General features: G+C 51.6%; 2 protein-coding genes across 3 annotated transcripts in view; one reads left to right on the top strand and one right to left on the bottom strand.

Annotated features, from left to right (window-relative positions):
* Positions 1 to 3,663, bottom strand: part of SCAMP5 (secretory carrier membrane protein 5) — a 53,573-nt gene extending 49,910 nt beyond the window's left edge. Inside the window, exon 1 of the mRNA XM_025271780.3 lies at positions 3,503 to 3,663. Within this exon, the coding sequence (XP_025127565.2) occupies positions 3,503 to 3,663 (161 nt within the window). The remainder of the gene's footprint in view (positions 1 to 3,502) is intronic.
* Positions 3,664 to 3,785: 122 nt separating this feature from the next.
* On the top strand, positions 3,786 to 11,331 carry RPP25 (ribonuclease P and MRP subunit p25). 2 transcript variants are annotated; one of them, XM_044932894.1, is made up of 2 exons: positions 3,786 to 5,375; positions 10,651 to 11,331. In XM_044932894.1, the coding sequence occupies exons 1-2, from the start codon at positions 4,585 to 4,587 to the stop codon at positions 10,697 to 10,699; spliced, it is 840 nt and encodes a 279-aa protein (XP_044788829.1). In that variant the 5' UTR covers positions 3,786 to 4,584; the 3' UTR covers positions 10,700 to 11,331. The 2 variants fall into 2 exon arrangements, with proteins under 2 accessions (XP_044788829.1, XP_025126979.1); XM_025271194.2 differs by having other exon boundaries at positions 4,287 to 7,932.
* Positions 11,332 to 12,188: the final 857 nt, after the last annotated feature.

Below are 12,188 nucleotides of genomic sequence, written 5' to 3'. Positions count from 1 at the left end.
CTTGACATACTCCTTTCCCAATTTGGAACCAGTCTGTTGTTACATGTCTGGTTCTAACTGTTGCTTCTTGACCTGCATACAGATTTCTCTGGAGGCAGGTAAGGTGGTCTGGTATTCCCACCTCTTGAAGAATTTTCCACAGTTTGTTGCGATCCACACAGTCAAAGGCTTTGGTGTAGTCAATGAAGCAGAAGTAGATGTTTTTCTGGAACTCTCTTGCTTTCTCTATGATCCATCAGATGTTAGCAATTTGATCTTTGGTTCTTCTGCCTTTTCTAAATCTAGCTTGAACATCTGGAAGTTCTCTGTTCATGTACTGTTGAAACCTGGCTTGGAGAATTTTGAGCATTACTTTGCTAGCATGTGAGATGAGTGCAACTGTGCGGTAGTTTGAGCATTCTTTGGCATTGCCTTTCTTTGGGATTGGAATGAAAACTGCCCTTTTCCAGTCCTGTGGCCACTGCTGAGTTTTCCAAATTTGCTGGCATATTGAGTGGAGCACTTTCACAGTATCATCTTTTAGGATGATGCATCAACTTAACAACAAACAAATAAATCCAGCTCTTCTGATCCAAAGTCTTTCAACCTATGTCTTCAATATATTGAGTCCTGTTCTCTTGCATTTGCCTCCCAAACACAACCCTTCTGCTATGGTTTTGAAATGCCTATGCATTCTTTGATACTACTCACTTCAAGAAATTGAACCACCCCTATAAGCTGCTCTTGGATTTCTAACCCTAAGAAACTGGGTAAGATAATGAATGTTTTTAAGTTACTGAGTTTTGGGGTGATTTTTTATGCAGCAATAGATAACCAGCACCTCTTCCCCATTGTAGGAATTGCCTTTCTTCCCCACACCAACTCACACCTTTACTGGAGAGCTCAAATCATTGGGAAGTTTCCTTTTCTCTTATACTCAGGTGAAGTTGGCTCAAACTGTAAAGAATCTGCCTGCAACGCAGGAGACGTGGGTTTGATCCCTGGGTGGGAAAATCCTCTGGAGAAGGCAATGGCTACCCACTCCAGTATTCTTGCCTGGAGAATCCCATGGACAGAGAAATGTGGCGGACTACAGTCCATGGGGTCACAAAGAGTTAGACAAGACTGAGGGACTAATGCTCAGGACTGAGGGACTAATGCTCACAGCACACAGATGAGATAGAACACCTGTGTTGAAATACCTGTGGTTGCTGCTTTCTAGCTGGTATTAAATATATTGGGCTGGTTACTTAATCTCTCTGTGCCTCAGTTTCCACATCTGTCAAACAATGATAAAAAGGAAGATTTTAAAGATTAAATCAGGGAATAGATGTGAGAGTGCCTGGCCCAATACTGGGCACTTGGTGGGTGCCTGATAAATGTGACCTCCCTCTGGCTCTGGCTTTCTAGTTCCTGTCTCCCAAGCCCCTGCCTGAACACACTGGGACTAGGACCAGGGATTTTAGGGGCCCCACATCCTCTTTCTGCCACTGGAGACAGAGGAGGAAGAGATCTGCCCTGAACAGGGGTTTTCTTCCTCCCACTATTGAGTAAGAAGTAACTTGTCCATGAGAGGCAGATGTACTGCTACAAAGGTCCCCTTGCAGATGAGGGACTGGAGCTGCACTGGCAAGGCTTGGGCTCCAGCCTGGTCACCCCTCCAACTCCTTGGAAGGTGAAAAGAATCTACTTTGCCACTCACTAATCCTCTACATATTAGGAAAACCGCTATTTCCAAGGCTTTGCCCATTTCTTTCCCTTTCTTCCTCCCCTCTCCCTTTATAAATTTTTAATTTTTATTTTAATCACAATATGTGAAAAATAACATCAGCCAACATTTCCTGAGAACTTACCAGCCAAGGTTCTAAGACTGTTAGGTGTCTCACAACTGCTTTATGAGGCAGGTTCCTGTATTTACCCCATTTTACAGCTGAGAAAACCAAGGCACACGGGCTAATGGCCCAAGGTCACACAGAGGCAAAAAGAAGCTAATGAAGCTCAGACTTCAAGGTCAGGACCTCATTACACAGTCTGTTCCAAACCTCCAGGCTTAAACTTTGTATTCTGAAGGCACAAATTGAGGCTTCAGAGTGTGTGTACTAGAAAACAGCACACACTACAAAAAAATAAAAATAATTTTTAAATGCATTTATATCTATAAACATGCACACACTTAAAAAAAAAAAACTTGTGGTCCTATTGTGAGGTTTTTCTAACAGAAAGTCTTGACTCTCTTTCCACGTTTCTGTCGTGGAGTGTGCTCTACAGATGCTCAACTCAGGCACCTTCCCAAGAGTTGAGCCCTCTACTCTCCTCCCAGCTGCGTCTGCCGGGTCCCCCTGTCCCCCTCCCCCGTTTCTCCCTGCCTCCCCCGGCGTGTCCTTCCTGGGCCTCGCTTCTCACCCCGTTTCCTCTCTCACAGCGCGTCCCTCCTCTGCTCTCCTTGCTCCTTCTCCTTCGTCTCTCTTGCTAACTGTCTAATGCATTTCTGCCTCTCCCTGCTCCACCCCCGCGCTTGGCCATCCAGAGCACAGGCCCCTCTCCCGCCCTCGGTTGCCCTCTGCCAACCTCGCTACCCTCATTTACAGTGCCCAGCCCCCCGCCCCCCGCCCCGCTTTAAATCTTTCCGCTCCCCTCCCCGTCCTCGTTCCCCGCTAAGCCCTGCCACTCCGCGGCCCGGCAGGAGCTCACAGCCGGCGGGCTGCGACGCGCGCTGACAGGGTAATGAATGGCTTCAGCGGTAATTAGCGACCCGGCGGCTAATCATGATGTACATTTACATTTTAAGTGCTGCAGAGGGAGTTGGAGAAGGGGAGGGGAGAGACGGGAGGGGACGCGGGCCTTTTCCGCAGCCTCCCTTCACCGACTGGGGAGCGAAGTGAACCGAGTCTTCTCCAGCTGGCGGCAGTGGAGGGGGATGGCGGTGCGAGGCTTTCTAGGGCCAACCCGGGCGAATGCAGAACTGCCTCATCCTCAGCAGACGTGAACGCGGAGCTCCCAGGCCCCTTCCTCCAAATTGCAGACCCCTGATTAATCCCCTCCAAGTGAACGTTCAGCCTAGGCTTACATACCCCCGTGGATGGAGAGCTCTCTTCTTCCGTAACCAACCGGTTCGGACTTAGATTTCAGCGGTTTGGGGACTTTTTCTTAGGAGAAGGCAATGGCACCCCACTCCAATACTCTTGCCTGGAAAATCCCATGGACGGAGGAGCCTGGTGGGCTGCAGTCCATGGGGTCGCTAAGAGTTGGACACGACTGAGCGACTTCCCTTTCACTTTTCCTTTCATGCATTGGAGAAGGCAATGGCAACCCACTCCAGTGTTCTTGCCTGGAGAATCCCAGGGATGGGGGAGCCTGGTGGGCTGCCGTCTATGGGGTCGCACAGAGTCGGACACGACTGAAGCGACTTAGCAGCAGCAGCAGCAACGAAACTGATGCCCGTTAAGGCCCACAACTGCCCCAGTTTTACAGAACCTGAGTACCCCTGAGCCTCGCCAAGGGCTGCAAACTCTTGTGTCTTCACCAGACTGCTGCCCTTCGACTCCTACGGCTGTTCCTCGGGGCGGGGGTGGGGCCGCAGGAGCTGGGACTGGCCAGAAACAGAGGTTCCGAGCCGAAAGCGTCCTCCAGAGCCTCTCTCCGCAGCGTGCGAGCAGGAGATCCGAGAAGAAGGTGGTCATTCATGTACTGGGGCTCAAAAGTCCACCTGCTCTCCAGTCACTCCCAAAGGGCCGTATTGGAGTCAGTCCCGGGTCCCAAACAGCAGGGCCGACCGCTAGGAGACACGAGATATTGAGAAGGCGAAAGCAGCCTGGAGGAGAGGAGGAGGACCCCAGCAGCCCCGTCTCAAGACTGAGCACCAGCTCGCCCGGGCACTGGGATGACCCCAGCACTTCAAGGGCTTCCTGTCGGCCGCAGCTATCAGGGCTCCACCCCGCCGCGCCCCGTCGTAGTCATCCCCACCCGGATCAGGTCTGGCCCACCTTCAGTTCTGTGTGTGCGCGAGGGGTGGAAGGATGAAGGACAAGGCCCTAGGGCAATTCTAGGAAGAATACAGCTCCTTCACAAACCCGCGCTCTCTCATCAGCAATCCTTTAAAGCCCAATCTCATCTCTCTTCAGTGTTCATCTCTCCTGGAAAGAGATCCTGGGCCACTCCCTCGGTCTTGCGGAGTTCCCGGGGAGGGGCACCCAGTAACACCATAAGGTCCCAGAGATTTCCGTTTCCCAGCTACCTCCCTTCTCCCTCAAAACCTGCTTTTACCCAGTCTCTTTTCTGAAAAAGGACCCCACTGTGTCCCAGGGGGCCCGATTGACTAACAGCAAATTCCACCTGAGAAGGGGGATCCACGTGAGCAGAGGACAAAGTCTGGCTTACTCTAGGGCATGCAGCTCTAATACTTGACTTTCAGGCATGGACGGAGGGAGCTTAACTCCTCTTGAGAGGGGGGTCTCATCGTTCTCGTCCCATTCATCCCAGGGGACAGCCTGGCCCAGAGCCTAGTTCGCACACCCCAGCGGGTGTGCGGAGGTGTCTGGGAGCCTTCAGCTCCGGTCAGGCGCGGCGAGGCTGAGACCTCAGTTCTCCGGCTGCCCTGCGAGGATCATGCCGAGACATAGTCGTCGAGGGCAGGCGCGGAGCGGAGACGGAGCCAGCGCCTACTACACTCAGCTGACAGCGCGCAGGCTGTCATTCAGGCGAGAAGAGCGGCTCGGGAGCGAAGGGACGGGGTCGAGGTGGGGGTGTCGTTCCTCTAGGAGTGGGAGAAAAAGGTCCCAGTTCCCAGAAGGCCGCTTTGAAATCTCTCATTGGGAGCGGGCAAGGGGTGGGTGGACTTCCCCGAACCGCGGAAGGGCTCGGGGACCCGGCTTGAAGCGGCGTTTGCCCAGCAAACGCAGTTTTTATTTAGGTTGTAGGTTTATGAAGGTAGGCTCAGGTAGGGCTGATGGTGATTACAGGGAAACTTCAGCTGGCAGGTCACCCCTGGCACTGCCATGGCACCCCGCGGTGCGCGCACCTCCCAAACCCGGGTATCCGAGGACCAGAGTGGATGCAAGCGTAAGGCTGGGGAGGGTGGGGCGCGAGCCGGCAGGGCTGGGTAAGGGGCGGGGCCCGGCAGCAGGGGCGGGGCTCCCAGGCTATGAGGCGGGGCCACAGCTAAAGGCGCGTAGCACAGGGCGCGGAGATCGCCGAGTAGAGCAGCGCCCAGTGGACAGAAGAGGAAGGCTAGGATCGCACCGTCCCAATCCGCCAGCCAGCGTCCACGCCGCTCCCGCACCCTTACCCCTGCCGGCCCTTGCCGGACACGACCCACCGACATGCAGCCCCGGGGCTAAGGCGGCCCGATGGCGAAGCCCGCGTCCCCGCAACGACGGCGCATGGAGAACTTCCGTAAGGTGCGCTCCGAGGAGGCGCCGGTGGGGAGCGGGGATGAGGAGGGCGGCCCGGGCTCAGGCCCCTTCGCCGATCTGGCGCCGGGCGCCGTGCATATGCGGGTCAAGGAGGGCAGCAAGATCCGGAACCTGCTGGCCTTCGCCACTGCCAGCATGGCGCAGCCAGCCACGCGCGCCATCGTCTTCAGCGGCTGCGGTCGAGCCACCACCAAAACCGTCACGTGTGCCGAGATCCTTAAGCGCCGCCTGGCGGGTCTGCATCAGGTCACGCGGCTGCGCTACCAGAGCGTGCGCGAGCTGTGGCAGAGCCTCCCTCCGGAGCCCACGCCGGGGCAGAAGCCTGGCGAGCCAGCCGCCAGTCTCAGTGTACTTAAGAACGTGCCCAGCCTCGCCATCCTACTTTCCAAGGATGCCCTGGATCCGCGCCAACCCGGCTACCAGCCGCCGAACCCCCATCCCGGCCCCTCGTCCCAGCCAACTGCTCCGACGTCCAAGAGGAGTCTAGGGGAACCTGCTGCTGGAGAGAGCTCCGCGAAGAGGTCACAACCCGAGCCAGGTGCTGCTGAAGAGGAACAGACCGCCTGAGAACTCCGGCCTCTGGGCCACCTGGACGGGCTGGATCCTACCCCCGAGCTTCGACCTTGAGACGCATCTCTAGCCTTTCATGCCTTGGTACTCTGGAACCTACAACGTGGCAGTATAGACCCCAAGGCGACAAGAGGGGGACCCCAGGGAAGCTTCGTGGTGGGGTTGCTCCTCCACTTGTGTTGCCTGACGACACCTTCAGCTTTTCTGAGCCATACGGGGACCTTCTTCAGGGAGGGAATGGTGGGCAATGGGATTCTTGAGCCTTTAACCCCAAGGGTTAAAGGTTCCTGTAGGATTCTTGAAGTGAGGTAGGAAGGTGGAAGCTGAGGAAAGCTCTTGGAATCACCCCACCATTGTCAGCAGAGGGCAAAGGGTTGGAAGCCACTGCTTGAGGGCGGGCGATTTTGAGTGGCAAGGGGTAAGGGGCTATTCTGCCCCTCACCCCAGGACAGTTTCTAGTTTTCCTTTCCCTGCTTTTAAGGAGCATCCTGAGATCATGGTGGCAGGGGCGTCTCCATAGGCTCTTTTAACATCCCACTTTCCCCATGCTGGCCCAGAGGGAGAGACCCAGGACAGAACTCTCCATGCCACCTCCCCTGAGCCCCACAGCTGGAGTCTTGCTTCCAATAAAACAAACACAAAAATGGTTCTGTCCCTGGGTTTTTTCCTAACCACTTGCCTGTGTAGAGACTGCTCTGGTCTGCCCCCTTGTGTCTCAGTCCCCTCCAGCCTGGAATCCTTAGCTTTTGGAGTCTTAAGGGCCAGGCACAGAAACTGGACAGCTTTGAAATGGTGCCGGGTGCACCTTACCCAGTGCCTGGTTCCTCCCTCTTTCTCAGCCCTTCCTGGCTAGCTCCAGTAGCTTCAGGGCTTGTGGCCAGAAGGGCACCTTTGTCACCTTACGTGTTACCACTAAGGGAAAGGGAGCAGCATACTGCTTTTCTGGAAGGGGGAGGAAGGTGAGCATCAGTGAACTATCCTGGGGGTCACTGCCAAGGGTGGTAGACCCAACTGGGCTCCCTAAGCCTGCAGCCTCCTGCCAATAAACAGCCCTACCAGACGGCTGGCACAAAGCCCCCCAGACCCATGGATAGAATCTACCCTTCATTGCTCTCTCTCTCTCTCTCTGAGAAAGGACAGCACACCCTTGGGAGAGGGGGAGGAGAGACTGAGCACAAATCCACTGCTGGAAATTACTATTCAGCAGAGAAGCTGGGACTTGGGCTGTGAATCACTGCAGGCTCCCTGATAAGCTGCTGCCTCTGGCCCTGCACAGCTGTCTGTTGAGAGATAACAGCCTTATAAGCCTTTCTGCCCAACTCCAAGTCAGGTAGGAGGGTGGAAGGAGTGCTGTGTACTGGAAGCACTCTAGCAAATATGAGGGGGAGGGGCATATAGCTCCAAGATCATAGAAGCAGACCCTGTCCCCTTGCAACTTAACAGCATCCTTGGAAAGGAAGAGATGGGGAAATATGTAAGTCACTTGGTAGGCAAAAAGCTGAAATAAATCCTTCTGCTGGTAACAAGAGGTAGGTTTCTGCAGTTGATAGAAGGGGCTCTTCAGGGAGTTCACCCTCACCCCCCAGCTCTGCTTGAGCTTTGGATAGGTGGGCCCTGTCAAAGAGACTCTGGCACGGGCTGCTCTCCCTAATGTCTTGTTCTTGATGAGTCCCTGGGGAGAGCCAAGGGATTGGGGTGTGTGAGTCTGACTCTCTCAGGAGCAGCCCAGGAAGTGTGGAGAGAATGTATACTGTCCTGACAACAAGGTTGCCCTGGGCTGGCACTGGGCGTCTGCATCTGAATTTAATGATACAACGCAGAAGAGGTCCTGCATGGTAGAGTCTTAGGAGAGACTGCTCTTGGTTCTGGAAGAGGGTCAACTTTCCAAGATCACTAGTGTCTAAACTCCTGATTGCTGGGTCACCAGGACAATGCAAGCAGAGACTTTCTCATTGAAGATGTCCTGGGTCAGGTGAGTTACCTTCCAGCCTAGAAACTCACCCTGTGGTGTGGAGAGGAGAGGAGCATGTTGTTTCCCCACCTTCAGAGTGTTACCCTGCTCACATGGCGGACTGCATTTCTGCCTCCCATGCTAGAAAGTGGGTTATGAAACTGGCTCTTTTTGCACCTTTACTCCATCCCAGCAGCTTCAGTTCCCAGGATTTTGATATGTGCTCATGATTGGCAATGGAACCCAGCGTCTATGAATGAGCTCCCCACCCCTGCTTTACTAGATCCTCTGGCCCTGCTGACCCAAGAGGTGACAGATACCCCTATCCACCCCCAACTCCAAGGCTGAGGTGGGAACCTGAGAAGTGCTGGAATAAGGCAGGGGGTGGCCACGGGAGCACCTCAGAGACAGCTCACTTCAAGAACTGACTCGTGGCAGAATGGGAGGGAGTGGGGAGTGCCCTGCCCCACTGTGAGATACCATCTTTCCAGTAGGACCTCTATCCAAGAGCTTTCTGGGCCCTCCTTTGGGGACACTTCCAGCTAGGGGTGGCAGTGAAGACTCACACCCCCAAAACTATCTGGTCACACAATCAGAATCCACTTGGGAGCATAAATATATATAATCTAAGGCCAGAGCATGTGGTTAGATGGGCAGTGGACCACCAGCTGGACCATGAGGGACTTCATTGTTGTGCCAGGTCCCAATCTAAGCACAGGGTTGGATGGGGAATCGGGGGGAGAATCACAGTATAATCAGACACAGTTTCTGCTGCAGGATATCCCAGTCTAGGGGAGAGGGAAAAGAAAGTCATGGCACAATGCAGTAATAGTAGGAGAAGGGAGTTCTGAGAAGAGGCACTTAATTCACTCAGAGGTACTGATGGAGCTGGCTCAGCAGTGACCAGACAGAGTTAGCCAGCTGGACAGGACTAGACAAGGAATTCCAGGCACAGAGGTGATGCTGCATCTGGTGTTGAGGCAGCCACGGGTGTCTGAACAAAGCTCAGCCAAAGCAGGTGGGACTGGAATACCAGGTGGGAGCTGGGAGCCAGGTCACAAGGAGCCTCCCTGAAGAAAGGGAGGGAGGCAATGGTCTTTTTTCTTTTCATTATATTCCATTAGTCTTTTTTGGTATTGGTCTTTTTTCTTTTCGTTATATTCCATTGTTATTTTTTAAAATATTTATTTACTTACTTGGCTTCTGAGGTGGCACTAGTGGTAAAGAACACGCCTGCCGATGCAGGAGGCATAAGAGACTCTGGTTTGGTCCCCGGGTTGGGACGATCCCCTGGAGGAGGGCACATCAACCCACTCCAGTATTCTTGCCTGGAGAATCCCATAGACAGAGGAACCTGATGGGGTACAATCCATGGGGTTGCAGTCAGACACGACTGAATCGACTTAGCACAGCACAAAGCATTTACTTATTTAGGCTGCACTGGGTCTTAATTGCAGGACTTGAGCGAGATCTTTAGTTGTGGTGTTTAGGATCTAGTTCCCTGACCAGGGCTGGAGCTTGGGGCCCCTGATTGGGAGTGGAAGTCTTAGCCACTGGACCACCAAGGAAGTCTCACCTTGGTCTGATTGATGTTTGAGAAGGATCCTTCTGGCACCAGTGTAGGTGGAAAGTGAATTGGAAGGGGCCTGACTGCATTTGCTATACTGCAGGGAGGTAGGAGACGGAGCCCTGGTAGTGGGACCAGAGATGGAGACAGATTGAGAGCTACCCAGGCTAGGTAGGATTTCATTGCCATTACAGCCAGCATAGAGGAGGGTTGCTCTTTGTGGCTTAACCCTAGCTTGGCCAGAACTTAGCCTGCCTTCCTGGCATCACAGGATGGACCAAACAATAGATGGATTTTGGTAGGGAAGAGGGGTGAGTTAGAGGGGTCCGACTGGCCATGAATCTCCCAGAGCATGTTCACTGCACAGTTAAAGGAAGCCCTGGATGAGACACACTCCCTCCTGGCCAGTGCATCTCCCGGACTGGCTCCCTTCATCTCCCAGCCCCCACTCGATTTGTTCTACAGTTTGGATCACTGCTATGCCCATATTGGCCACTAGGGACGCTCTAGTCCCCTCTTTCACTGAGATGTTGAAATACCTACAGGTTTCCCAGGGAAAAGGGTAATTGAAGAAAGGGAAGGACGAAATACAGTCACAGGAAGGTCTCCTTGGTGACACTGGATTTCTTCCTGTCGGAGCTTACCTTAGTTTGTAGTTGTGCCCTCATTAGTGTGAACCTCTGGTTGCCAGTTACCCCAGTAAACCAGAAGCCGTGATTAAATGGATCCTGTCTGCCTTGCTCCCTACCTAGCTCTTGGAATGCAGGAATCCCACAGAGAGCTGTTGATTGAGTGAATAAGGACTGGATGAATGAGATTTCTGAACTGTTCTGACACCACATCAAAGCCCTTAACTGTCCATCCCCAGAAAGTGGCCAAAGTCCCCCATCCCCACCATATGGACCCTTGGGTTCTATCTTCTTTTTGAAAAAGCTAAGGGTCACCATGTTTATGCCTAACTGGAGGATTCTGGTGTTGTTTTTGACTCCTGTTGATTATCATAGATGTTGTGAGTTAAACTGTGTCCCTCCAAAAGGTATTTTGAAGCCTTAACCCCTGGTACCTGTAAACGTTACCTTATTTGGAAACAGGATCTTTGCAGGTGTAATTAATATGTAAGATGAGGTCATTACTGAAATAGGAAGAGTCCTTAATCCAATATGTCCTTATAGGAAGAGGAGAAGATGCAGACTGACACACAGAGGGAAGAACAGCATGTGAAGATGGAGGCAAAGATTGGAGTTATGCAGCTGCAAGCCAAGGAATGCCAAAGACTGCCAGTGAACAACAGAAGCTAAGAAAAAGGTATAGAACGGAGTCCTCCCTGGAGCCATCAGAGACAGCATGGTCCTGCAGACATCCTGATTTTGGATATCTAGCTTCCAGAACTGTGAGAAAATAAATTTCTGCTGTTTTAAATCATGCAGGCTGTGGTACTTTAGGAAAACAGCCAAAAGAAACTAATACAATATTCTCACCACCTTCAGTGGGAATAGGGAAAAGGAATATGGGATGTTTGCTAAGATCTAGTCGTGCATGGTGAAAGGCTCTTTTCAGAGTTCTGCTAGCAAATGTGAACAGATCATATTGCACAGTGTCCTATTGAACAGATGATAGGCTTTGCAGGAAATGAGGCTGATTCTGATCTAGAGCAAGTTATTCTTCTCTGAGCCTCAGCTCTCTCATCTGCAAAATGGGCCAGATTGCTGTGGGGATAATACCAGCCTTCCCAATCTTTACTCATCGGAATCACCTAGGGCACTTGTCAAAAATATATATTGCTGTTATAAATTAATTGGTATAAACTGATTGATTTCTAAATAAAATAGACCTTGCATTACAACTGAAAAAAATGTGTAGATTACATGTTATATGTTAATTATCCCACAATTTTTAAAAAATACAGATTGCTGGGGTTGAACTTCAAAACAACAGGGTCAGAATCTCCCAGAAAGGACCTGGAAATGGGTATTTCAATAAGATCCTTGAGTGATTTTGATGGTTAATCAAGGTTGACAACTCGGTGAGATAATTTTTAGAAGGAGTGGCATACTCATTCTTAAGAGAGACCAAAGTTAAATCCCCATCACAGGAAAAAACCTTTAAGAGAGCAGCTAGTGGACTCAGAACACAAAGCACCCCAGCCCTGGGCCTGTTTCCTGACAGGAAACTGAGGGTGTGAGGTCCAGTTCAGACAACTACAAAAACTCAGCTTTCTTTGTTTAAAAAAAATTATAAGGGTGCAGAAAACATGGAGCCTGCATACATTGCTGATGGGAATGTTGATGCAGGCTACCTTGGAACAGCTTGGCAGTTCCTCAAAAAGTTAAACATAGACATACCTTATGACCTATGTATTGTTGCTAGATATAATAATGGAAATAATGGAACACATGTGTCCACATGAAAACATGCCCACAGATGTTCACAGAAGCCTTGTTCATAATAGGCAAAAGTGGAAAAAACTCAAATGTCCATTAACTGATGAATGAGTAAACAAAATGTGGGATATCCATATAATGGAGTATAACTCTGCCACAAAAAGAAATGAAGAACTTATTACATCATGGATGAATCTTGTAAACTTTATACTAAGTGCAAAAAAGTTGCTCAGTCGTGCCTGGCTCTTTGCAACCCCATGGACTATAGCCCTCCAGGCTCCTCTGTTCATGTGATTCTCCAGGCAAGAATACTGGAGTAGGTAGCCGTT

The sequence above is a fragment of the Bubalus bubalis genome, chromosome 20 (genome assembly GCF_019923935.1).
Source record: "Bubalus bubalis isolate 160015118507 breed Murrah chromosome 20, NDDB_SH_1, whole genome shotgun sequence".
In the NCBI taxonomy this organism is placed as follows: domain Eukaryota; kingdom Metazoa; phylum Chordata; class Mammalia; order Artiodactyla; family Bovidae; genus Bubalus; species Bubalus bubalis.
The sequence above is the reverse complement of the archived record's forward strand: the minus strand, read 5'-3'. Positions and strand labels throughout refer to the sequence as shown.

Coding starts and splice junctions, on each gene's coding strand:
- RPP25 (XM_044932894.1), top strand. CDS start 4,585: ATGCCGAGACATAGTCGTCGAGGGCAGGCGCGGAGCGGAGACGGAGCC. Junction 5,376..10,650: donor GCATGGAGAACTTCCGTAAG/GTGCGCTCCGAG, acceptor ATGTCCTTATAG/GAAGAGGAGAAGATGCAGAC.